General features: G+C 35.3%; 3 protein-coding genes across 4 annotated transcripts in view; all 3 read right to left on the bottom strand.

Annotated features, from left to right (window-relative positions):
* Window positions 1-250: 250 nt before the first annotated feature.
* Window positions 251-4,393, bottom strand: LOC134823001 (putative ankyrin repeat protein RF_0381). The gene is made up of 7 exons (XM_063834304.1): window positions 4,277-4,393; window positions 3,635-3,736; window positions 3,208-3,306; window positions 2,970-3,065; window positions 2,286-2,387; window positions 1,628-1,793; window positions 251-1,497 (listed from the first exon to the last, which is right to left on the bottom strand). The coding sequence occupies exons 1-7, from the start codon at window positions 4,379-4,381 to the stop codon at window positions 1,445-1,447; spliced, it is 723 nt and encodes a 240-aa protein (XP_063690374.1). The 5' UTR covers window positions 4,382-4,393; the 3' UTR covers window positions 251-1,444.
* A 2,399-nt stretch (window positions 4,394-6,792) lies between these two features.
* On the bottom strand, window positions 6,793-7,881 carry LOC134822996 (poly(ADP-ribose) glycohydrolase-like). The gene has a single exon (XM_063834299.1). It carries the CDS (start codon window positions 7,879-7,881, stop codon window positions 6,793-6,795), a length of 1,089 nt encoding a protein of 362 aa, XP_063690369.1.
* A 499-nt stretch (window positions 7,882-8,380) lies between these two features.
* Window positions 8,381-26,619, bottom strand: part of LOC134822994 (dihydrolipoyllysine-residue acetyltransferase component of pyruvate dehydrogenase complex, mitochondrial-like) — a 96,026-nt gene continuing 77,787 nt past the window's right edge. For both annotated transcript variants that reach the window (XM_063834296.1, XM_063834297.1), the window contains exons 8-10: window positions 21,635-21,797; window positions 9,057-9,193; window positions 8,381-8,808 (exon numbers count right to left, since the gene is read on the bottom strand). In XM_063834296.1, the coding sequence (XP_063690366.1) occupies window positions 8,679-8,808; window positions 9,057-9,193; window positions 21,635-21,797 (430 nt within the window). In that variant the 3' untranslated portion in view covers window positions 8,381-8,678. The remainder of the gene's footprint in view (window positions 8,809-9,056; window positions 9,194-21,634; window positions 21,798-26,619) is intronic.

Genomic DNA, 26,619 nt, shown 5'->3' with positions numbered 1-26,619 from the left:
ACTATACTAATAACAAATTTGTCGCGGAGAATGGGAAAAATCGCGATTCCGCACGTGCCGCCATTTCCTTTTGACCTTGGCACCATATGCTATGATAATGTTTAGAATTGGTATTTATTTTAAGCTAAATAATGTCGATCTACAAGTTCAACCACAGACACTACCTTTTATTAATGAAGTGAATTTGTGCTTTGAAACCAATGTAAATATCTGATAACAAATAAAACAGCTATTAGTTTAAAATTAAATTATTTGAGTAAATGTAGACATTAATGATTAAAATCACACAAATGCAATACAAATTCGTTACAATTTGCAAGCTTCCTCTAAACGGTGTCCATTAACAATGGATGAAAAAGGCGGACACAAACCAACTTTAATCTATTAATCAACTAATGCGACACAGAAAAACATCACAAAACATAATTGCAGCTATCACTTCTTACCTGGGCACCCCATGTAAATCACTTCTTGTTTTGTATTCTTAACAAATTCAGAAACAAATGAAAAGATTTTCGCACTACTCTGACTTATATTAATATTTGATATTGCTATTGAAAGGCGTGATGAACAATTATTTAATCTATTTGGGCGATACTCCAAGGACAGTCGGTTGGTAGCCATTGCATAACACTATAATAACAGCCATAATCACCCTTAACATTTTATAATACAAGTCTTTTCTGTTAGTGTTGTTGGATATTTTTACATATTAAAGTTCCCAGTTCGCAGTTCTGAGTGCACTCTTCATCACATAGTCTATCAGTTCAACTGTTACTTACTTTGGTTACTAGTTACAACACAAAATAACATGTTTCCCTCTTCCAACTGCCTTGTAAGAAAGTCGGGTAGAAAAGGTGGAAAATATGATTATAACAACACAACTCCATAGTTACTACATAGTTACCATAGATACACTGCTAGTTACCATAGTAACACAACTTCCCACTAAGAAGTTACCATAGGTACACTGCTAGTTACCATAGTAACACAACCTCCCACTAAGAAGTTACCATAGATACACTGCTAGTTACCATAGTAACACAACTTCCCACTAAGAAGTTACCATAGGTACACTGCTAGTTACCATAGTAACACAACCTCCCACTAAGAAGTTACCATAGATACACTGCTAGTTACCATAGTAACACAACCTCCCACTAAGAAGTTACCATAGGTACACTGCTAGTTACCATAGTAACACAACCTCCCACTAAGAAGTTACCATAGATACACTACTAGTTACCATAGTAACACAACTTCCCACTAAGAAGTTACCATAGATACACTGCTAGTTACCATAGTAACACAACTTCCCACTAAGAAGTTACCATAGGTACACTGCTAGTTACCATAGTAACACAACTTCCCACTAAGAAGTCCCGGGAGTCCAGCTCCAGGTGACAAGAACATTAGAACACGTGATCCTTCAACAAAATGTGATCTAACTGATTTGAGAGTCACACACAGATATCAGGTCATCTTGTTGGTCAGCAACTGAAAAATTACACAAATTAATTGCATTTTAAACAATCATATTAATTAACGACGTCCCAGTTTTTGCCAATCTATTCTAATCAATAATTATATAAACTTATAATTATAATTACATATAATTAGCATTTACCCTGTTCGCACTGGATGAGAAACTGTATAGCTTCGTTATTAAAAGCAGTGTTGCGAGGTTTCCTGTTGTTGTTATCAACAGACGTTACTGATAAGCCAGCCTTAACAAGAAAAGCTAGGGTTGGTATGTCGCCTGATACCGCGCCGTAATGTAGCACTGATCTGTTCTGAGGGAAGAACGGGTTAGTTTATTAATTAATCAACTAATTAAATCTTGAACAAACTGATTGACTCCTGAACTAACTAATTAACTCATGAACTAACTAATTAACTCATGACTAACTAATTAACTCCTGAATTAAATAATTAACTCATGAACTAACTAATTGACTCATGAACTAACTAATTAACTCATGAGCTAACTAATTAACTCATTAACTCATTAACTAACTAATTAACTCCTGAACTAACTAATTAACTCATTAATTAACTAATTAACTCAGTTGGGGAGTATTATATCTACACCGACAAATTGACATTATATTTAGTTCGCCATGTTATTAATCCCATGTAGCAAGCCAGCGACGATAGAATACACATGTATTTAGAACCCTTTAATCCTGCAGTCCTTGGTAAATTGTAGACAGCTTCTATGTTGCCCAATAAACTTAAGTTGAATAAAAAATCGATTAACTAATAAGTGAATAATTATCCGATACCTTAGAGTCGAGTAGTTTGGTGTCAGCCCCGTTGTTCATAAGTAGTGTTATCATGTCCACGTTACCGGTCCGAGCTGCAGTGTGCAGTGCTGATACGTTATCCTGTAACGTGTAATTCAATGAGTGTGCAGCGCTGATACGTTATCCTGTAACGTGTAATGATGAGTGTGCAGCACTGATACGTTATCCTGTAACGTGTAATGATGAGTGTGCAGTGCTGATACGTTATCCTGTAACGTGTAATGATGAGTGTGCAGTGCTGATACGTTATCCTGTAACGTGTAATGATGAGTGTGCAGTGCTGATACGTTATCCTGTAACGTGTAATGATGAGTGTGCAGTGCTGATACGTTATCCTGTAACGTGTAATGATGAGTGTGCAGTGCTGATACGTTATCCTGTAACGTGTAATGATGAGTGTGCAGTGCTGATACGTTATCCTGTAACGTGTAATGATGACTGATTAGTTGTGTTGTAAAATCCAATTAATTTCCCCCCATTCTTTTCTTGTCTGTCGGAACAGATTGTCAGAAAGCAAAAACAGCAGTGTACAGAGTCAAACGTGCCATTTTTTTTACTGCAAGAGGTGAAAATAGCGCATTGAACAACCCCAGAAACAATGGGGAATATATTGTCACAAAGGCACAATAAAGTTAAAGTTGTTAAATTCGTAAGTTCACAAACCTTGCAAGTGATGTTGATGTCAGAAACAGGGATCAGTAGTTTGACAGTATCAATATGGCCACGTGACACAGCCCTGTGTAGCGGCAACTCTCCTTTCTGAAAGGCTCCCTCGTTAGTTACTCTTTATAATACGTTCATTTGTAGGTCAGGTTCATTTTCCAATAAATTTCTCAATAGCTCAATCGAAATACCGTACTTGAATAATGAGGATAATAGATATCCCCATCGAAATGTTCACCTCGTTAATGACGGAGGGGTCGGATTTGTTGCTGAGAAGCATCTCTACACTTTCATTGTGACCGTTATATGCTGCTACGTGTAGCGGCGTGTTACCTCCCTGATAATATACAACATCCAGTACAAACAGTGCCGTTACAGCAAGGCAATGTTACAGCACTGTACTGTTATAGTACATCTTACTATATATAAAGCGAGACGATATATTATATCCGTGCCATTTTACTGACACCACGGCATCAACTTTAACGCGACTTTCCGCAAAAACCGTAAAAGATGTACAACTGAAACATTTTTGGCTGGGTCAAATGCTTTAATGGCCTCCAAATCAGCATGAAAAAATAAAAAATTGGCCAAGTAATAATGATTTTAGAACCGTACTGAATATTATATTACTTGGTATAGGTACTAAATAGCATTGCACTCACCACGTTTTGTCGTGACGGGTCAATACACCCTTTCTCCAGTAATAATTCCAGAGCATAAATGTTGTTGAATCGTGCTGCGTCGTGCATATAAGAGTCGTTTATCTGAGAATTAATGGTTGAAGCAATGATGGACCCAGCACCGCACACTACAGTCTACACTACACTTATACACTACACTACACTACACTACACTACACTACACTACGATACACTACACTACACTACACTACACTACACTACACTACACTACACTACACTACACTAAGTACACTAAGTGCACTACACTACACTACACTAAACTACACTACACTACACTACACTACACTAAACTAAACTACTCTCCACTACACACTAAGTGCACTACACTACACTACACTACACTACACTACACTACACTACACTATACTACACTACACTACACTACACTACACTACACTACACTACACTAAGTGCACTACACTACATTACACTACACTAAACTACACTACACTACACCACACTACACTAAACTACACTACACTACACTACACTACACTACACCACACCACACTACACTACACTACACTACACTACACTACACTACACTACACTACACTACACGGTCGTAGTGCACTACGGTTGTTTAATAAACCAATTGCTCACCATATCACCATCCCTAAGATGCTCACTGAACATGTTGGCTTTCTGTTTGAAGACATCGTTATAGCCCATCATTATGCAGTGCCTCATTGACGAGGTGACGGTCATATCTGCTGCCAGCTAAATGTTAAGTTAAAATAGGGTTGTTTACTCTAGTTTAAATAGGGTTGTTTACTCTAGAGAAGAGGCTTATAAAATCTATTCAGATTTCAAAATAAAGTATATATATATAATATATATATATATATATACAGTAATTATATATGGCGGTTCTACTGTATCGACTTACTAGAATTAAATCAAAACATATTTGAAAATTAAAAAGGCCCGATTGTAATACCGGTAAAAAAAAATTTAAACGAACTTCTGTTCAAACAGAAATATTACTTAGGTAGGAAAATTGTATAAATTTACAAGCCAAAATAAACAGTATATTCATTAAAAACCATCGTTTACAAACATAAATATGAAATATTAAATATGAACAGCACTGCTAATAAAATGACACCCTATGAAAATGCAAGAATTTCTAAAACAATGAATCTTAAACTGTCTAAAAAACGCATAAAATATACTAAATATGCTAAATAGCATGCAAAGTTTTTACTATTGTCTGATATCACACACTACTTCCTAAGAGCTAGAATATTCTTGCCGTGTACAGCGAATATACCATCTTCACAATCATGCGATTCCATGGAAAATACAGGACCTGACAGAAGAACTGTGTCATCGGGCTTTATAAAACTAAGAGTTCCGGGATCCACTATCACTGCTTCGTTGTTTTCCGTCGGCCTCAACAGCACACAACCTAGGTGAAGTGTCGTTTATTTACTCGCGTTTGAAATAAAATCAGATTTGAAGCCGGCTACATGGAGATCGTTGTATCCAAACAAGAAAAATAATTTCCCAGTACTTTAATTCCGAATGGAGAGTAACATGATCCACAGTCTCACTCTACCTGGAGCAGGAATAAGGGCTTGTTGTTGAGAGGCGAGCCCTCCTTCTCTTTCCCCCCATTTAATAAAGAAAGAGACCATTTTGTAGGTTCCCAGCACAGTTAGAAGCGCTAGAGTCGACGTCACAAGCGTAGAGATAACAGACTTCTCTTCCATCCTTATTATTTGTTTTAATGAGGGTAGAAGTGTCTACTGACTAATCTTAAAATATTGGGCAAACTTTTGAAATGATTTATAGCAATATAGAAAATAACGCATAAAATAAAATTAAGTAAAATGTAACACTTAGCTCTTCAGAAACTTTATATATTAACAAAATCGTAACATCTATAATAAACAAAAGTTGCAATTTCTAAAGACCCTTAAGATGTGAAGTTTGCCTCGTACGCGAATAACAGAATCAAGGTTCAAGTCCCACAAAACTTCATGTATTGGTAGGCTCAGTTTTTAAAGTCAGACCGTGCATATTTGCAACATCGTCCTTCAAAATAGTCTTGATAAGTTTGTGTTGTTGAAGAGGTCGCAGACCGTTGAAATTCTCCGCTTGCACGTAAATCTGAGGCAGTAAGTGAAATTGAATGCTGAAAAGAAAGCAAATCAAGGATATTAAAAATCGTGAACCATGTCGAGGAAATGAAATGTCAAGATGTTGGAAATTCATTTTGACTTACTTGGAACATAGCCCCACAACCTCCGCTTATATCTTGCACATTGATAGACTTTACTTTTAGAGACAGCTCAAGCTTTTCTTTGATGCTTTGCTCGGTCGGAGCAGGAGCAGTGGACATAAACCGACATATTTGAGGGGCGAAGATTCGCTGTCGCAGTAAAAGTCGTAACATTGTAATAACTGGGGAGTGTTAATAGGCAGTTAGATTATACTGTGAAACAGATGAAAGAATATTAAAATTGTTTTAACTTTCTAATTTGTTAGGAAATAAAGCGCTATATTGTAGTTACGGGATATTCTTCAAAATAAGCAGATTAGATTAAGAATTATGACACGAACATCATCACAAGTTTTAAACATTCTTTCTTATTTTTTCCTTATCAGCAGAGGAAATGAATTATTCGGTTCATGCAGGAGGGAAAATTAGCAGGAAACAGCAGAGTTCATAAACGATTTATTCGGCTTGATTAACTTTAACTGCAATATGTCACAAAAGGTGAATTCCTGCAGTTCATTCTGTTCTACATTCTAGGAAATGTAAAAACATGAACCCGCGCGCGGATGCGCGCACGTCACTGAAGTCACGTGATAAAATTTTGAGCAATGATTCTTTTCGTAGTTAAAATGATTTAGCGCCGTACGCAAACCGAATGCGCGCGTAAATTTGCCACTTTTTGCACGTTTTACACAAGAGTCAAGAATGCTACTTTAGCAAAATACAATACGAATCGGAAAATTCAATGATATATTTTCACAACCACAACTAAAAATATCAAATATGCATCACTAATTAAATTTGAATAAACAATCACTGTCATAAAATGTTTCACTTCTGTCATAAGACATAACCACAACATAAATAAAATACTGTTATCCAAAACTTTAAAAACTTACAAAACTTTGCTGATAAAATCAAACAATGCCCCGCCTTTACCCGAACCCCTTATTTCACAGTAATCTAGAATAGCTTGCACGACTAATCCAACAGTTAGCGATTTCTCACTAAGATAACGAACAACGGAATCCAACCCCTGACAGTTCCTGTCATTGAATGTGTAGTACCTGACCCCTCTACCAGCAGCGCTGGCAGCACACCATTGCAACAGCGACTTCAGCTGAATGTTACCTCCAAACGCTCCACATCCCCAATTACCTGTAGCCACATCAGACTCTTTGGTTGGGAACTCGTGATCAAATCCAACTAGTGCTTTGTTGAGTTCCCGCAATAACTTTTTTTGTGAATATTGCTGATCAGATCCCGTCCCCCGCCCATAACAGGTCGCATCAATAGCTACCCTGCACACCCCTGAATCTGTCTCAACATAATCTCCGGCAAACTGTAACCCCGTGTTGTAACCTGAATATTCAGCTATCCTTTCAGCGTTGACAAGAACCAGGGCTTCGTCATCAGCCATGACACTGCAGAACATAAGGGACACTAGCAACTCGGGACACGCACTGAACATTATCTCCTCTTGTACTGCGCCCATGTGCAATACTCCCCCTCCGATATACTCATTAGCAAAGTCCACATGCAGCACATTACACCCATTACTCTCAGTTATACCACCCTCGTTACAAACTGTGAACTCAGTGAGGGGCGAACTGTTCTTAACCCAGCTAGCAAGGGAGGGCCGCTTTGTTAACTTTATGCGGTGTATTTCAAACTTATCATCTTTTATCTCTAGTCTAGAGCGTTCGAAGTAGTTCATCAACATAAACAGTTTAGCTTTGCTGCTGTAGCTCGGTGACTGAAGCCACGAGTCGAAGTTAACAAGAGTCTGGTAGTTATCGGCCGGTAAAGGTTGGCAGTCAGCAGTGTTTGCACAGAAAAAAGCAGCGGCTAGAAGAGATGCACATTGGTGTTTAGTCAGGGACAAGTTACTGGCACTAACACCGTCAACAAGCGGGATTTCTTCAGCGAATAAAACTGGTAACTCTACGAGTAATTTGACGATGTGAGGCAATGTCTTCTTCATAAACCAAAACACTATTTTAGGAAATTCCTGATCTCTACCCCGAAATAAGTTCCACCCCAGGCTAACCCTTCATCTCCTTCAAATTGCTCACTCTCTTTAAATAGCTCAAGTAATCTCTGATACCGACTTTCAGGAGTTGGTTTAAGTGGAGTGTCCCTCTGGAGTTGCTTAATATGGTGTAACTCTTGTGCTAGAATAAGCGGTGACCATGCTGTAACGCTTTGAATGCTTTCTGTTACTTCTTTCCAGTAAGTAGTGTCACTGAAATATGGGAATATGGCGTGTTTGGATGACTTGCGGGACCCACCTGTCATTTGCAGCCTCTGCGTGGAGTGTTGTGTTATTTTTATTTGGTAACAATCCAAAAGATTGAACTACTAATTAGTGTAAAAATCTCTACATATTATATACTATATACTTATATAGCTATATTACTATAATTATACTCATTGTATCATGTTAAATATAGATAATGATTTGCTAAATGAAACAAAAGGAATGCATGTTATGTACAAATCTTAGTAATAAGTTACGGAATCCATCAATAAATGATAACAAAACCGCTTTCAAAACAGGAGATAACGTGCCGTGTCACTTACTTTATCTGTTAAAGTATTTAGCATGTTTCACTGTTCACATACCATACTGGTATTAACAGTGACCTCATATTAGCTGCTCATCGAGTCTCTACATTCATTAGAACTAAATGCTTGTACCTACTCCAGTCCAAAATTAACTGTAACTTCGCGTTATAAACCCGGATCATATTAGAAAAATCAATAATTTAATGAGTTAAGTTACAAAAGTAAGTTGAGTGGTTTCTCAAGGTAGCCCTTGAAGGAGTCGAGCCACTGCGAACCAACCGCACCGTCCACTACGCGGTGATCACAGCTCAGGGAGACGTTCATCACTGTCTTTATTTCGAACCTGGGAATAGTGGGTCTTTTTAACACGCCCCTTTCAATAATTAACTCATTGTATACGTCATAGGTATCTGATTAATGATTATCACATTCATCGATACATAATTTAATAAGCACGACAACAAGGTTTTCAATTAGTCACCACATTTCGCTAATATTTGCATATCAGTTCAGTAATTAATTAACTTATTAACCAATTAACTAATTAATTAATTAATTAATTAATTAATTAACTAATTAACAGTAACGTACCCTTTCTCATTGTCAGCAGGGACCATCTTCTTCTGGGGGGCTCCCACAGCTAGAATACAGCTCTGTGGCGGGTTTATAACAGCAGTGAAGTGCTGGATTCCCATCATACCCAGGTTAGAGATTGTGAAGGTGCCTCCCTGACGAGTATTACATATTATTACACATAATGTTACATATTATACAACATTATAACATTAACAATAGATTTAGCAACTCCCTGACGAGTATTACATAATATTACACAACATTATAACATTAACAATAGATTTAGCAACTCCCTGACGAGTATTACATAATATTATACAACATTATAACATTAACAATAGATTTAGCAACTCCCTGACGAGTATTACATAATATTATACAACATTATAACATTAACAATAGATTTAGCAACTCCCTGACGAGTATTACATATTATTACACATAATGTTACATATTATACAACATTATAATAAATAAATAAATAAATTCTAACATTTATTACACGCTTCGACATTAAAATATACCCAACAAAGATGTACATTAAAGTCATTCAAGCGAGACTTAGTGTTGAAATAGCAAGATTATGGACTTTTTAAACAGTTCAGAATTTATGAACAAATATTTGTATGAAGTTATATTTGTATGAAGTTACTAAAATTATGCACTTTCATATCAGTTCAGACATTATGGACAAATATTAGAAATATTATCAAAAGCTAGTTGGAAATAAAACGTCTTTAGGGCATTTTTAAAACATTCTACAGATGATAATGATCTCACTGAGTAGGGTAGTTCATTCCAAATTTTTGGTCCACAAAACATAAATGCAGCATCTGTTCGTCTGAAATGAGGAGCAGGAGGAACTTTCAACAAATAAAAGTCATCATCTAGTCTGGAACTTTGTCTTCGTACTTCCCTTAGATTGACGTGTCCTTGTAAGTACTGAGGGGCTATGTTATTAAGACACTTGAAGACCAGAAGTGATATTTTGAACTTAATTCTGAACCGAACAGGCAGAAAGTGGAGCTTTTTGAGGTAAGGCATGATAGGTTCACGTATCTTTTTTCCGTAAAGACCAAAGATAAATCTAGCAGCATTGTTCTGTATCTTTTGTAGCTTATGAAGATTCTTTTCTGTTATACCATAATAGACTGAGTTGCAGTAGTCTATGAAACAGAGAATATTGGAGTGAACTAACTGAACTTTTAGTTCATGGGAAAGCTTTGAACCGATTCTTGATAAGTCCCTTTGATTCAAATAACATACTTTGGACACAGCATTTATTTGAGAGTCCAGATTCATTTGGTGATCGAAAAGGAATCCCAGGTTCTTGGCCTTGCTAACAGGGCAGATTGAGAGGTCTCCTAAATCCATTGTCTGGATTGGGCTGACATATGGTCCTATATCAATGAACTCTGTTTTTTCATCATTCAGTTTTAGGAAGTTAACTGTCATCCATTGCTTTATCTCCAGAAAGCAATTTTTCACAGCTGTTAAATCAGGATTAGAACTGTGAACATCAAAAGTAAAGTACACCTGTGTGTCATCTGCATACAAATGTATCGAGAAACCATATTTTGTGACAATTTCTTCAAGATCTCTGGTATACAATATGAACAGTAGTGGTCCTAAAATGGATCCTTGAGGTACACCAATATCCAGATAGCCTTCAGAAGATGTGGCTTTTTTTACTTTAACCTTGAATGTGCGATTATTAAGGTAACATTGTAACCAGCTGAGTGCTAGTTCTGTAATACCATTCGCATTCTTGAGTTTCGTAAGAAGGAGGTTATGGTTTATGGTGTCGAAAGCAGCTGATAGATCTAAGAGTAGAAGCACAACATTCGATTTGCTGTCAATCATCATTAGAATATCATTATGTATTTTGGTAACTGCAGTTTCACAACTATGGAATTTTCTATAGCCTGATTGATATGGGGAAAACAGGTTGTTGACATCAGCATATTCATTTAATTGGCAATGAACTACTTTTTCTAGTATTTTGGACAGATATGTTAGATTGCTAATCGGTCGATAGTTTTTCAGCTCATCAACATCTAAGGTAGGTTTCTTGAGTCCAGGCCTAATAGATGCTTCTTTTAGGGCAGATGGAAACTTTCCGACTCTTAGTGATTCATTCACGATGTAATGGATGATTGGGAGAAGCTCGGGTAAGCAGTTCTTGAAGAGCCACATTGGTATGACATCGAGTACGCTTGATTTATTGGGAAGACTCTTAATTAAGGTTTCAAGGTCTGATAATGAGACTTCCTTAAACTGATTAAGTCTACACTTTGCATTATCTATCGAAGTAGAGTCCTTGGTACCTTGACCGTTTAGGGAAGTGTTTTGAATTTCCTTCTCAATATTAGAGTAAATGGTCTTTACTTTTTGATCGAAGAAAGTCTTGAGTTTGGCAGCCACTTCGATATCTTCACCATTTGGCAATTTGTTGGAGCCATATTCCTTATCTAAAAGTTTATTTATGACTTTATAGGTCCCTTTCGAGTCTCCTTTGCAAGAACTGAGCTGTTTATCATAGTAGCCATCCCTAGCTCGATTGATAGTGATTTCTGCGTCAACACATTTTTCAAAATGAGTAGTTTTAAACTCATCATTCTCTGGATACTTTTTGGCTTTTCGTTTTGCCCTTCTCCTCTCTCTGACAGCAATTTGACATTTATTATCCCAAAAATCAGACTTTTCAGCAGTAAATCGTTTCGTAATAAGTGGGGCATGTTTGTCCAGCACCTGTTCAAGGACATTTTGATAAAGGTTCACAGCCTCGTCTAAGGATTGATATTCAGAAAGGTTAAGCTCTGAACAAAACAGATCTTCCCTGAACTTATCGATGTCAATTTTGCTTAGCTCTCTGACATCTTTTTCTTCATATGTACGAGCTTTATGAAGATCGAATGTGACTGGGACCTGAAAACTTACTAGATAGTGATCAGAGCTGGTTCCAGTGCTTGTCTCTACCATCATATCTGTTACAGACAATGAGTCACTTACACAGCCTAGAGTAAATAACAAGTCCAGTGTCCCGCCGGAGATGTGAGTAGGAGAGTCGACATGCTGAAGGAAGCCTTTGCTCTCACAAAGAGCAATAAAGTTCTGGGCAATATTATTGTATATGTCTTCAACATGGAAATTAAAGTCACCACAAATAATTGGAGATCCAGTTTTAAGCAGAAGATTGTCCAGGTATCCAACAAAGTCATCCATAAACTTAGATATTTTTGTTTCATCGTATTTCGCTTTGGCCTGAGTGCTGCGATAAACTACACATAGCCTGATAATCTCACCAGCAGTTTTAATGACACATTCAAGTACTTCAAAAGATGAATATTTAGTAACATCATTGCGTACAGGCGATATCATTTTGGGGTTGAAGAGAAAACCAACTCCACCTCCCCTACCTCTTCGAGGGGCACTGATAATATCGAACCCAAAATCACGGATTTCGGCAAATTTTGCCCGATCATTAGTTTTTAGCCAAGTTTCCGTGATACAACAGATAGAAATCGAGTTATCCTTAAGCATTTCTAGTACGCCACAAGTTTTGTTGCATAGAGACCTTGCGTTGAAACAACCAATAGAAAGCTGTGATTTCTGTCGATTAGCACCTAATTTCACATTACGTTTTTTGAAATAAAGTCAGTGTTAGCAGCAATACGTTTAGTTTCTCTTACCAACACAGGACAATCGTAAGCTGCCGCATTATGTGTTCTTGAATTCTCGGCATCATTAGTGTGTGTTGAAGCCAAACATCGAGCACAGGCATGTTTGTCCTTCTTCTGCTTAAATTGGCATGCTGAAGACCGGTGACTTCCCATACAGTACATGCAGGTCGGATGTTTATTTGTTTTGACTTCATTACAGTCAACAGAAGTGTGTCCAATCATTTGACAATGATAACACTGTTTGATGTAGAAGCGATCAGTTACTTTGTATCTGCGACTACCTAAATAGAGAGATCCTTGTTGTTGGTTAAAGAGGACTCTATAGACAGATGGTGATAGTTTGATTCCAATAGTGAGCTCTATGCGTTCCTGTTTATCGTTGGTGAAACGTTTTATCTTATTGAGATAGACAATACTGATGGTGTGCCCTGCTTCATACAAATCTTTGATGGACGAGTTTTTCTCCACAATTTGGGCGACTAAGTGGTTCTTTTCAAGATCCCTAAGTTTATCGGCATCATTCCCTACAGCTGTAGTGTCTATATCGTCAAGAACTTCAGAAGAAACACCATAAATAGTAACTTTTGGCAGCATTTTGTTGCCATTCTTAGACTGATATCCATACGAATCTAAGGTATTTCCATCATTGAGAAGTGAAGTAGCCTTATCACGAATTTCAGCATTAGGGAAGCCAATTGAAACTTTCTTGTTGTTTTCATTACATCTGAGAAATACTACTTGACTGCTCTTTAATTTATCAGTAGCAAATTTTTTCACATTCGTCATTGTTGCAGCATTTACCGATTGTTCTTCTTTCGGGGACAGAATTAGAATCTCGGGTGATGAAGGTTGTGTACGTGTTGGAGCAATTGGAACATGTGGTGGTTGAGCAGATGGTGTGGAACTGTTTGAGTCGGTAAACAAGCTGGAATAGAGAACGTCCTTTGTATGAGAAACAGTACCGGATTTTGTTACAACAGTGTTTACTTTATTGTCAATAACATCATTGATATTTTTCGTGAGGTCTTCTTTTAAAGATGAAAACTGTTCAGCAAATTGTTTCATAAAATCAACCTGATCTGAGGATCGCTCTTGAGCTCTCTCAGGTTTCTGGGACAGTTGTTCCTTCAGCAAGGTTTTAAGTTCAGACATCTCTTCCCTGAACTCCAAATTTATGGCATCTATTTTATTATCTAACAATCCTACTCGATCTACGGTAGTAGCAGCCCTCTTGTCCTCCTCAGCAGTACTACAATCATTACAGATAAATAGAAAGCGACCAAATCGTTTAGCATAAGAAGAAGTGTTGTTCACAGCATGAGACAGGTGAGCAGTAAAAACCGTGGGCGCACTGACATTGCAAGTTTCATCACAGTTGATAGCATGAAAACTGTCCTTACACCAAAAACACTGTACAATGTCGGTACTTTTGACAACCTCATCATTCGAACAAGCTTTACATAAACCGTTGACGAGAAGATTCTTTGCAGAGTTATGAGCAGACTTTTCCATTGCAATTGTGTATTTGTACTTGTATAGATGTACAAAGGTAAAGTACAAACACCGTGCAGTAGCAGTGCAGTGGCAGTTAAAATTTCCGATTAAACAGAGATAAGGGAGCTCTGTTTTTCAACACGTAACAAAACTACAAACAAATATATATTATATTGTTTAATATATATATATATTAATTAATATATATATATATATATATTATATATTATAACATTAACAATAGATTTAGCAACTCCCTGACGAGTATTACATAATATTATACAACATTATAACATTAACAATAGATTTAGCAACTCCCTGACGAGTATTACATAATATTACACATAATGTTACATATTATACAACATTATAACATTAACAATAGATTTAGCAACTCCCTGACGAGTATTACATAATATTACACATAATGTTACATATTATACAACATTATAACATTAACAATAGATTTAGCAACTCCCTGACGAGTATTACATAATATTACACATAATGTTACATATTATACAACATTATAACATTAACAATAGATTTAGCAACTCCCTGAAGAGTATTACATAATATTATACAACATTATAACATTAACAATAGATTTAGCAACTCCCTGACGAGTATTACATAATATTATACAGCATTATAACATTAACAATAGATTTAGCAACTCCCTGACGAGTATTACATATTATTACACATAATGTTACATATTATACAACATTATAATATTAACAATAGATTTAGCAACTCCCTGACGAGTATTACATAATATTATACATAATGTTACATATTATACAACAATATAACATTAACAATAGATTTAGCAACTCCCTGACGAGTATTACATAATATTATACATAATGTTACATATTATACAACATTATAACATTAACAATAGATTTAGTAACTCCCTGACGAGTATTACATATTATTACACATAATGTTACATATTATACAACATTATAACATTAACAATAGATTTAGCAACTCCCTGACGAGTATTACATAATATTATACAACATTATAATATTAACAATAGACTTAGCAACTCCCTGACGAGTATTACATATTATTACACATAATGTTACATATTATACAACATTATAACATTAACAATAGATTTAGTAACTCCCTGACGAGTATTACATAATATTATACATAATGTTACATATTATACAACATTATAACATTAACAATAGATTTAGCAACTCCCTGACGAGTATTACATATTATTACACATAATGTTACATATTATACAACATTATAACATTAACAATAGATTTAGCAACTCCCTGACGAGTATTACATAATATTATACATAATGTTACATATTATACAACATTATAACATTAACAATAGATTTAGCAACTCCCTGACGAGTATTACATAATATTATACATAATGTTACATATTATACAACATTATAACATTAACAATAGATTTAGCAACTCCCTGACGAGTATTACATATTATTATACATAATGTTACATATTATACAACATTATAACATTAACAATAGATTTAGCAACTCCCTGACGAGTATTACATATTATTACACATAATGTTACATATTATACAACATTAACAATAGATTTAGCAACTCCCTGACGAGTATTACATAATATTATACATAATGTTACATATTATACAACATTATAACATTAACAATAGATTTAGCAACTCCCTGACGAGTATTACATAATATTACACATAATGTTACATATTATACAACATTATAACATTAACAATAGATTTAGCAACTCCCTGACGAGTATTACATAATATTACACATAATGTTACATATTATACAACATTATAACATTAACAATAGATTTAGCAACTCCCTGACGAGTATTACATAATATTATACAACATTATAACATTAACAATAGATTTAGCAACTCCCTGACGAGTATTACATAATATTAAACAACATTATAACATTAACAATAGATTTAGCAACTCCCTGACGAGTATTACATAATATTATACAACATTATAACATTAACAATAGATTTAGCAACTCCCTGAAGAGTATTACATAATATTAAACAACATTATAACATTAACAATAGATTTAGCAACTCCCTGACGAGTATTACATAATATTATACATAATGTTACATATTATACAACATTATAACATTAACAATAGATTTAGCAACTCCCTGACGAGTATTACATATTATTACACATAATGTTACATATTATACAACATTATAACATTAAAGGACCAGTTAACTGAAAAAAAATGTATCCTCATATTTTGACAGATTGTGACAAATAGCAAACTAAGCAACGAGTCGAAATTCCTAAATCTCTAACTGCTCTCTAACGCGTGTAAATAGCGTTTGTATTATTTTGGCGATGACGTCATAAAGTCCCTTGCGCGCGCAGAAGAGCTCGTGAGACTGTATTTTACAGGTAGAAAATGGACATAATACAATGTTTTCCCCCGAATAACTCGAAAAGTAAGTAATTTAGGGTACATGTTGCTTCATAAGTTGTATATAAACATGGCCATTCTGCACAATCTGCACGCATTCAAAAACCTTTAGGGCCTTCATAGCCCAATTTACCAGATACCCATAGTTTTGCATGATTTCTGGAACCGAAAATCAGTTTTTCGCCAATAACTGAAAAAGTAAGCACTTTAAGGCATATGTTTGTTCGTAAGTCATATATTAATATGCTAATTGCGGTTCTTTTGCACCCTGTCTAAATACTCTATCACGATCCTATCGAAAATGGGCTCAGCACCACGCCCAAAATGGTTTTTGACGAATTTCTCGAAAAGTAAGGATTTTAGGCCATGTGTTGCTCAATAACTCCTATATAAACATGCATATGCGGCTTCGTTTAAGCCTATTTTAAAGTCTCTACGACCTTCAGAAGCAAGGGGTCGGTTACACTTACTTTATTGGGTCAATATGGGCGTGGCCCTCCTGGGTTTTCTCCACGGTCAAAAAAATGTCTCCAAACGAAAATCGTTTATTCATACCTTCGGGAAGGTCTGTGCAAAGTTTCGTGAGTATTTGAACATTTGCAGGTTCATTTCCATAAATGTCCATAAATGACTGGACTACACAACTTTAGAGTTAACTTTAGAGAAACTCATAACAATAAGTCATTTATCTCAAATCAAGCTGTTAGTGTCCATGATCAACCTGTGGCGACAATGTTTTACGTGAAATGTAAAAATCAGGAGTAATATAAAAAGTGTATTTTTAGATTAAAGTGCTAGCTCATAGTTTTAGACTTGTATAGATTAACGTTGGTCGTTTAGCCATCTAACAATCGATCGTGCCGTAATATATGGCCAGAGAATAATAGGGTCTTGGAAATTCTATACCTAGTTGTTCAATGGGTCGATTGACTGAACACGTTTGCACTTGGTATTTAAACTTACCAGTAGTTTATTTATGTTATGTACCGATGATAATCCAATTAGGATAACAACTAGGTAAGCCGTAAGTCTAATTCAAAACACACCGCACACCGTACACTCCAATCAGTTTTACTATTTGGTAGACCCGAGACCGGGTATTTTGGCGGGAATTCTGTTCCCACGGCACTGTTCTGATAGAAGCTACTTCTACTAATGGTCCCAGAGAAACGGCCGTAAAGTAGCCAGACTTCTTGTCGCCTGTACTGGCTGACACATGCGGACTAAAGTTATAAATTTCGCTATGCTATAAATATAATTGCTCTCGGAATTGAACAAACTCCTACTTATCTAGATCCTTTCTAAACTCGTTAGAGTTTCATGGACTGGGGAGAAAAATAATCGGTACAGTCTCCCTAGCTGCTTGTGTAATTAAGCAATGAAAACAATCCAAAATTATCACATATGACATAAGTTGTAATAGCAGAAACTTTCTAACCGTACATTCACCCGCCACTGTTCAAGAACCTATATCACTGTTTTAAATCATGACGTGAGCACTGTACATCCAATCAGCTATTCCTTTAGTTAGAATGATAGCCAAAACTATAAGGATTTTGGAGAACTAGGGTAATAGTCATAATTCTAAAATTTGAGTGAGTTACACGTGTTTTATTGACGATGATAAACATTTGTAATGTAAATTACGCTATGCAAGCGCGCACTGAGGGACTTTATGACGTCACGAGGCCACAGCTTATTATTGCAATAACACGCGTTACACGTACGCTAGAGAGTTGGTTCTTTCGGCGATACGATTCTTTACCGGTTTGTCACAGCTGATTTAAATCTTAGCCAAATTGGAGACTACAAATTTTTCAGTTAACTGGTCCTTTAACAATAGATTTAGCAACTCCCTGACGAGTATTACATATTATTATACAACATTATAACATTAACAATAGATTTAGCAACTCCCTGAAGAGTATTACATAATATTAAACAACATTATAACATTAACAATAGATTTAGCAACTCCCTGACGAGTATAACATAATATTATACATAATGTTACATATTATACAACATTATAACATTAACAATAGATTTAGCAACTCCCTGACGAGTATTACATAATATTATACATAATGTTACATATTATACAACATTATAACATTAACAATAGATTTAGCAACTCCCTGACGAGTATTACATATTATTATACATAATGTTACATATTATACAACATTATAACATTAACAATAGATTTAGCAACTCCCTGACGAGTATTACATATTATTACACATAATGTTACATATTATACAACATTAACAATAGATTTAGCAACTCCCTGACGAGTATTACATAATATTATACATAATGTTACATATTATACAACATTATAACATTAACAATAGATTTAGCAACTCCCTGACGAGTATTACATAATATTACACATAATGTTACATATTATACAACATTATAACATTAACAATAGATTTAGCAACTCCCTGACGAGTATTACATATTATTACACATAATGTTACATATTATACAACATTATAACATTAACAATAGATTTAGCAACTCCCTGACGAGTATTACATAATATTATACAACATTATAACATTAACAATAGATTTAGTAACTCCCTGACGAGTATTACATATTATTACACATAATGTTACATATTATACAACATTATAACATTAACAATAGATTTAGTAACTCCCTGACGAGTATTACATATTATTACACATAATGTTACATATTATACAACATTATAACATTAACAATAGATTTAGTAACTCCCTGACGAGTATTACATATTATTACACATAATGTTACATATTATACAACATTATAACATTAACAATAGATTTAGCAACTCCCTGACGAGTATTACATAATATTATACATAATGTTACATATTATACAACATTATAACATTAACAATAGATTTAGCAACTCCCTGACGAGTATTACATAATATTACACATAATGTTACATATTATACAACATTATAACATTAACAATAGATTTAGCAACTCCCTGACGAGTATTACATATTACACATAATGTTACATATTATACAACATTATAACATTAACAATAGATTTAGCAACTCCCTGACGAGTATTACATATTACACATAATGTTACATATTATACAACATTATAACATTAACAATAGATTTAGCAACTCCCTGACGAGTATTACATAATATTATACAACATTATAACATTAACAATAGATTTAGCAACTCCCTGACGAGTATTACATAATATTATACAGCATTATAACATTAACAATAGATTTAGCAACTCCCTGACGAGTATTACATAATATTATACAACATTATAACATTAACAATAGATTTAGCAACTCCCTGACGAGTATTACATAATATTATACAACATTATAACATTAACAATAGATTTAGCAACTCCCTGACGAGTATTACATATTATTACACATAATGTTACATATTATACAACATTATAACATTAACAATAGATTTAGCAACTCCCTGACGAGTATTACATAATATTATACAACATTATAACATTAACAATAGATTTAGTAACTCCCTGACGAGTATTACATATTATTACACATAATGTTACATATTATACAACATTATAACATTAACAATAGATTTAGTAACTCCCTGACGAGTATTACATATTATTACACATAATGTTACATATTATACAACATTATAACATTAACAATAGATTTAGTAACTCCCTGACGAGTATTACATATTATTACACATAATGTTACATATTATACAACATTATAACATTAACAATAGATTTAGCAACTCCCTGACGAGTATTACATAATATTATACATAATGTTACATATTATACAACATTATAACATTAACAATAGATTTAGCAACTCCCTGACGAGTATTACATAATATTACACATAATGTTACATATTATACAACATTATAACATTAACAATAGATTTAGCAACTCCCTGACGAGTATTACATATTACACATAATGTTACATATTATACAACATTATAACATTAACAATAGATTTAGCAACTCCCTGACGAGTATTACATATTACACATAATGTTACATATTATACAACATTATAACATTAACAATAGATTTAGCAACTCCCTGACGAGTATTACATAATATTATACAACATTATAACATTAACAATAGATTTAGCAACTCCCTGACGAGTATTACATAATATTATACAGCATTATAACATTAACAATAGATTTAGCAACTCCCTGACGAGTATTACATAATATTATACAACATTATAACATTAACAATAGATTTAGCAACTCCCTGACGAGTATTACATAATATTATACAACATTATAACATTAACAATAGATTTAGCAACTCCCTGACGAGTATTACATATTACACATAATGTTACATATTATACAACATTATAATATTAACAATAGATTTAGCAACTCCCTGACGAGTATTACATAATATTATACAACATTATAACATTAACAATAGATTTAGCAACTCCCTGAAGAGTATTACATATTATTACACATAATGTTACATATTATACAACATTATAACATTAACAATAGATTTAGCAACTCCCTGACGAGTATTACATAATATTATACAACATTATAACATTAACAATAGATTTAGCAACTCCCTGACGAGTATTACATAATATTATACAACAATATCACATTAACAATAGATTTAACAACAAAGTTCTCAATACTGATAGCATTAAGTATTATATTAATACTTTCAACACTACTATATAACAAATAATTTGAGCCTGAAGATGGTGTTGACGCCGAAAATTTGTCTACATTCCTAACTTCCTGTGTCATTTTTCCTTGTCTCTTCCAACCGGATATTATCCAGCTATCAGTATTTCAATCATGAGACTAATAAACAGCGAACTACTCCATCAATTGAAAAGTTGTCAATGTCCTTGAAAGTCAGTGCAGACACTGTCTTAAGAGAAAGTGTTATTATATGAGAATTAATAGTTCACCTGGAATTCGTGTGGTTTGAGTTTACCCTCCGCTGCTTTGCTCTTTAGCTCGCTCATGTCACTGTTTATCTGTTTAAGACCCTTGTTGTTCGCAGTGTATACTATGGGTGTTATGAGGCCATTATCTGTTGCTACTGCCACAGAGATATCTGCATTGTGGAACCTGAAATATACATTTTTATCATATACACCATTTATAGCCGTTCTATAGAATTTTTTCATTATTACAAAAAAAATTTTGTTAATACGTTATACTCTTGTTCATTTTTACACATTTGCTCACATCACTCACAGTCAGCCGCTCTGACATGGTTAACCACCTTCCTTGTGTTGTTGGTTAATCATATGAGCGGGATATAAATACCTCATTTCATTTCATTTCATTTCATTTCATTTCATTTCATTTCATAAATTGTTTGTCGTTGCCTTTGAAATGATTTGACAACTTTACAACTCATTAATAAATATAGAAAGAATAATTTAATTATCTCGTGAATATTTTCCACGTGGAAAAAGTATGTACATCTAAGTGCGTGAACACTCAATAAACATTTTCTTGAAATAAAACTGTACTAAAAGTATGTTGAATTTGGCTTCGAAAGTGCAAGGAAATTAAAATGTTGCTCAATTTTAATAGATGTAACCACTTTGTTTTCTGACGTTACAAAAGATGAGCCGACGTTTTTGCAGAGAATAAAAAAGAAATAAAGATCATCTGACAAACACCAAGAAGAAGGAAATAAAATGCTAAAACATTTCATTATCTGCACATTAAAATTCAGTTTGTTTTATTGACCCTCTCCTCGTTGTCTTAGGTGATCTATAAGACCTATTTAAGCTAAGACGATCATAGTTGTTAAGAGAGGATTGTGGAGAACGGGTTTCTCCCTGTTTACTGGGATAACGTCCATACTCCACTGATAGCTGAGGTGAGCGCGCACTTCCATTCGCGTAAACACTAGGACGCCGTGTGCTGAGCGGGTAATCTACCGAGAGTTGAGGGTAATTATAGTTACCGGCACCTACCGATAGTTGTGGGGACCTACTGCCTCCAAGACGAGGGAAGTCAACAGAGGGCGAGCACCTACTGAGAGCGAAACGGTCAAAATCCGCACTGGATCTAGCTGGCTTAGTCAGTATAGTCCTTATACTCCCCGGGTTCTGAGATAAGAAGTTCAGCCAGGATCGGTAATGAGGCATGCGTAGCAGGTAGAGACATGGGTTAAGTGCTGCATTAAGCAGAGTCAGTATATTGGAGATAAGGCCACTGTACCATCTGAAGGTAGAGTTGTTGTAGACGGACATGTGGAACTGGAGCGAGTACACCTCGCACAGGAACACTAGCTGTGTCAGAAAGTAGGGCAGGTTGCAAAGTAGAAACACCCCAGTGAACATTGCTATGGTTACGGAAATGCGCCTGTTTTGTATCTCCTCCTCTCCCGGAATCGGGTCGTGATATTTTGATTTGCGGAGAAGAGCACACGTAAACACTATGAAAGAGAGTAATACGATGAAGCCAGGTAAGAAGAGTTCCATCTGCACTGATATCGCGTACAAGTTGAATGTGGAGCGTGGTACACCGAGCGGCACTTGGTAGCCGCAGAAAGCAAGCCACTTGCGATACACAGGCTTCAGCCACCCTTTACCCAGGTATACAGTGTCAATAGTCACTAGCACTGCACTGTATATCAATATAGCTGGCATGATCAATGCATTCCGTATCTTGTAGTACGGCGATGCGATGGCAAGCGTGCGCGTAAAACTCAGCAGCATGACTAGGAACATGGAAATCTTCTGAGTGAAGGTCATAACAATAAGAGTAGCCTTACAGATGTAGCTAGAGCCCTTCATAAAAGTAGGATCCCGACCATTAAGAAGACTGGAGATGATGGGGAATACAGAGAAGCTAGTAGCTATATCCACTACACTGATAACAGTATACAGGAGTGGGGCCAGACACTTGTTCTTCTTCTGCCAGAAGTAGAGGAACGCGGAGATGTTGCCCACAGAGGCAACTACACTGAACAAGATAACCAACACAGCGAGTACCAGGTCAGCTATTTCGTTGTGAGTACCAAAGTTAATTAGAGGAACAGTGGAAGGGAAGTAGGTGTAGGTGTAATAGTAGGTGGGGTCTACATCAGGGTTACCTGGTGACTCTGTGGTGTTGTTTGACATGGTCTGAGAAGCGTGCAGTGAGGGGGGATTATTAAATAGTTATCTGTCGAGCCGAATTTTGAGATAGGCCTTAGAAGATTTTTTATTCAATTTTGAAAATCTTGGACCTGGAAAAATCGTAAAAAAATGAGGTCCAAGATTTTCAAAATTGAATAAAAAATCTTCTAAGGCCTATCTCAAAATTCGGCTCGACAGATATCTTCTAAATGATCTATAGAACATATCCTAAAAGTTTCAGGGTGATTGCTCAAAAAATGTAAGAGAAGATAGATTTTTAGACTCGATTTTCAGGGCGCGCGATTGAAAATCGCTCGCGCAATACAATTACACATAAGCGCTGACCTTTGACTGGCGATCATTTTGGCTAGGAACAATATTTTTCCATGGGACCAAAAGCAGCTGATAGATATCACTCCCCTCTATCAGAAACAACTATAAAATCAATTTCGAGAGAATTTTGATGAAGACCCCCCCCGGCCCCCTTAAACCTAGCTAATCATGAACATCAAGTCACAAACAACTAGAAGCTTTGTTGAGGAATTCCAGATTCCTTGATACCAAGTTATTAACCTAAAAATAAGAAATAACTGCTAAATTGCGAAAGAAAAGAAAAGTAAATATTTGGAACTGATGGAGAGACTAGCTGTTCCATTGCAGACTGGCTAGACTAAGTTATATTTTGTAGTTATGTATACAATGATTTTATATCCGTGAATTATATTTGCTAAATGAAAAAGGAATAATATGTTAACATTCCTACTGCTGGGTATCAGTATGTTACATAGCACAAAATACATTTTACTTGTAGAGATACTGAAAGGGAAACATTGTAAATGTTAAAGGTATGATATGACGGCTTCAAGTTAAGGAGGAGTCCCAGTTTCAAAAGATAAGCAAGATAGTGACACTTGATTATAGAGGTATACATGTAATTATAGAGAATGGTACCATTTCCAGCAGCTGAAAACCAATGATCGGAAAGTTCAATATGGTCTAACCACACGCACACGGTAATTAGTTTATCTTCAAAATAAGAATCCACTACGAAAATCTAAAAGATGGATTATTAGCCCAAGAATCGTACACAAACAGCCAAAGGTGACAATTATATCTTAGCGGCAACGTAAACTACATATATTTAGATATAACTACATATATTTAGATATTCCTCAGCTCAAAGGTACTTAATATAGCCAGTTGTTGACATATGTCAATATCATACTAGATCCACAAAGCATTTTTTGGTTAATTGTCCATCACGGCCATTAAGATATATGAGATAATTTCGGGAGGAAATTGTGAACAAATTGCTTGGTAACAAAACTGAATAAAACTAGAATAACTCCACACAACATAGGATAAAATTTGTACGTTTATATAAAGGATACAAGATACAACTATTTATAACGGCATACATATGTTCAGAATTATTGAGAATGCTTGGTGCCATCTCATTTTAGTGGTTTCTACTGGAATGATGTTAAGACAATTGATGTCGTAACTAACAGAGAACACAAAATACCAGCTCAGAGCTCACGTACCCCAGTCAAGTTAACTGCCAGGATTACAAAACCATAATACAAATTAGGCAAATCATATTAAATAATGATTAAAATTATGGTTAAGATTGTTTAATATAAAATATCAATAAGAAATAGTATGCCGTTCATCTTACTACCTATTATTTAACAACCTAGTAACTACACGTGTTACCTAGTAACTACACGTGTTACCTAGTAACTACACGTGTTACCTAGTAACTACACGTGTTACCTAGTAATTACACGTGTTACCTAGTAACTACACGTGTTACCTAGTAACTACACGTGTTACCTAGTAACTACACGTGTTACCTAATAACTAAACGTGTCATGCTATATTGGGGGCCTCTAATATATTGAATATAAGAATAAAGTACATTTAGAAAAAGGATCTGCACTAAAATAAAAAGATAAGATAACACTATCTACCCGAGGGCCCCAATAGATAATATTAGCTATCCCTGTCGACGTAGCTTTCCCGGAGGTAGATAACTCCAACCCAATCAACAAAGGTCAGATAGGTGGTAACTAACCAACAAGGGTCAGTTACCATGGTAACTAACCAACAAGGGTCAGATAGCGATAGGTGGTAACTACCCAACAAGGGTCAGTTACCATGGTAACTAACCAACAAGGGTCAGTTACCATGGTAACTAACCAACAAGGGTCAGTTAGGTGGTAACTAACCAACAAGGGTCAGATAGGTGGTAACTAACCAACAAGGGTCAGTTACCATGGTAACTAACCAACAAGGGTCAGATAGGTGGTAACTAACCAACAAGGGTCAGTTACCATGGTAACTAACCAACAAGGGTCAGATAGGTGGTAACTAACCAACAAGGGTCAGTTACCATGGTAACTAACCAACAAGGGTCAGTTACCATGGTAACTAACCAACAAGGGTCAGATAGGTGGTAACTAACCAACAAGGGTCAGTTTCCATGGTAACTAACCAACAAGGGTCAGATAGGTGGTAACTAACCAACAAGGGTCAGTTACCATGGTAACTAACCAACAAGGGTCAGTTGCTATGGTAACTAACCAACAAGGGTCAGATAGGTGGTAACTAACCAACAAGGGTCAGTTGCCATGGTAACTAACCAACAAGGGTCAGATAGGTGGTAACTAACCAACAAGGGTCAGATAGGTGGTAACTAACCAACAAGGGTCAGTTGCCATGGTAACTAACCAACAAGGGTCAGTTGCCATGGTAACTAACCAACAAGGGTCAGATAGGTGGTAACTAACCAACAAGGGTCAGTTACC

This window comes from Bolinopsis microptera, chromosome 11 (assembly GCF_026151205.1).
Source record: "Bolinopsis microptera isolate Bmic1 chromosome 11, MBARI_Bmic_1.0, whole genome shotgun sequence".
Lineage (NCBI taxonomy): Eukaryota > Metazoa > Ctenophora > Tentaculata > Lobata > Bolinopsidae > Bolinopsis > Bolinopsis microptera.
Note: the sequence above shows the minus strand (reverse complement) of the source record. Positions and strands in the feature narration are given on the sequence as shown.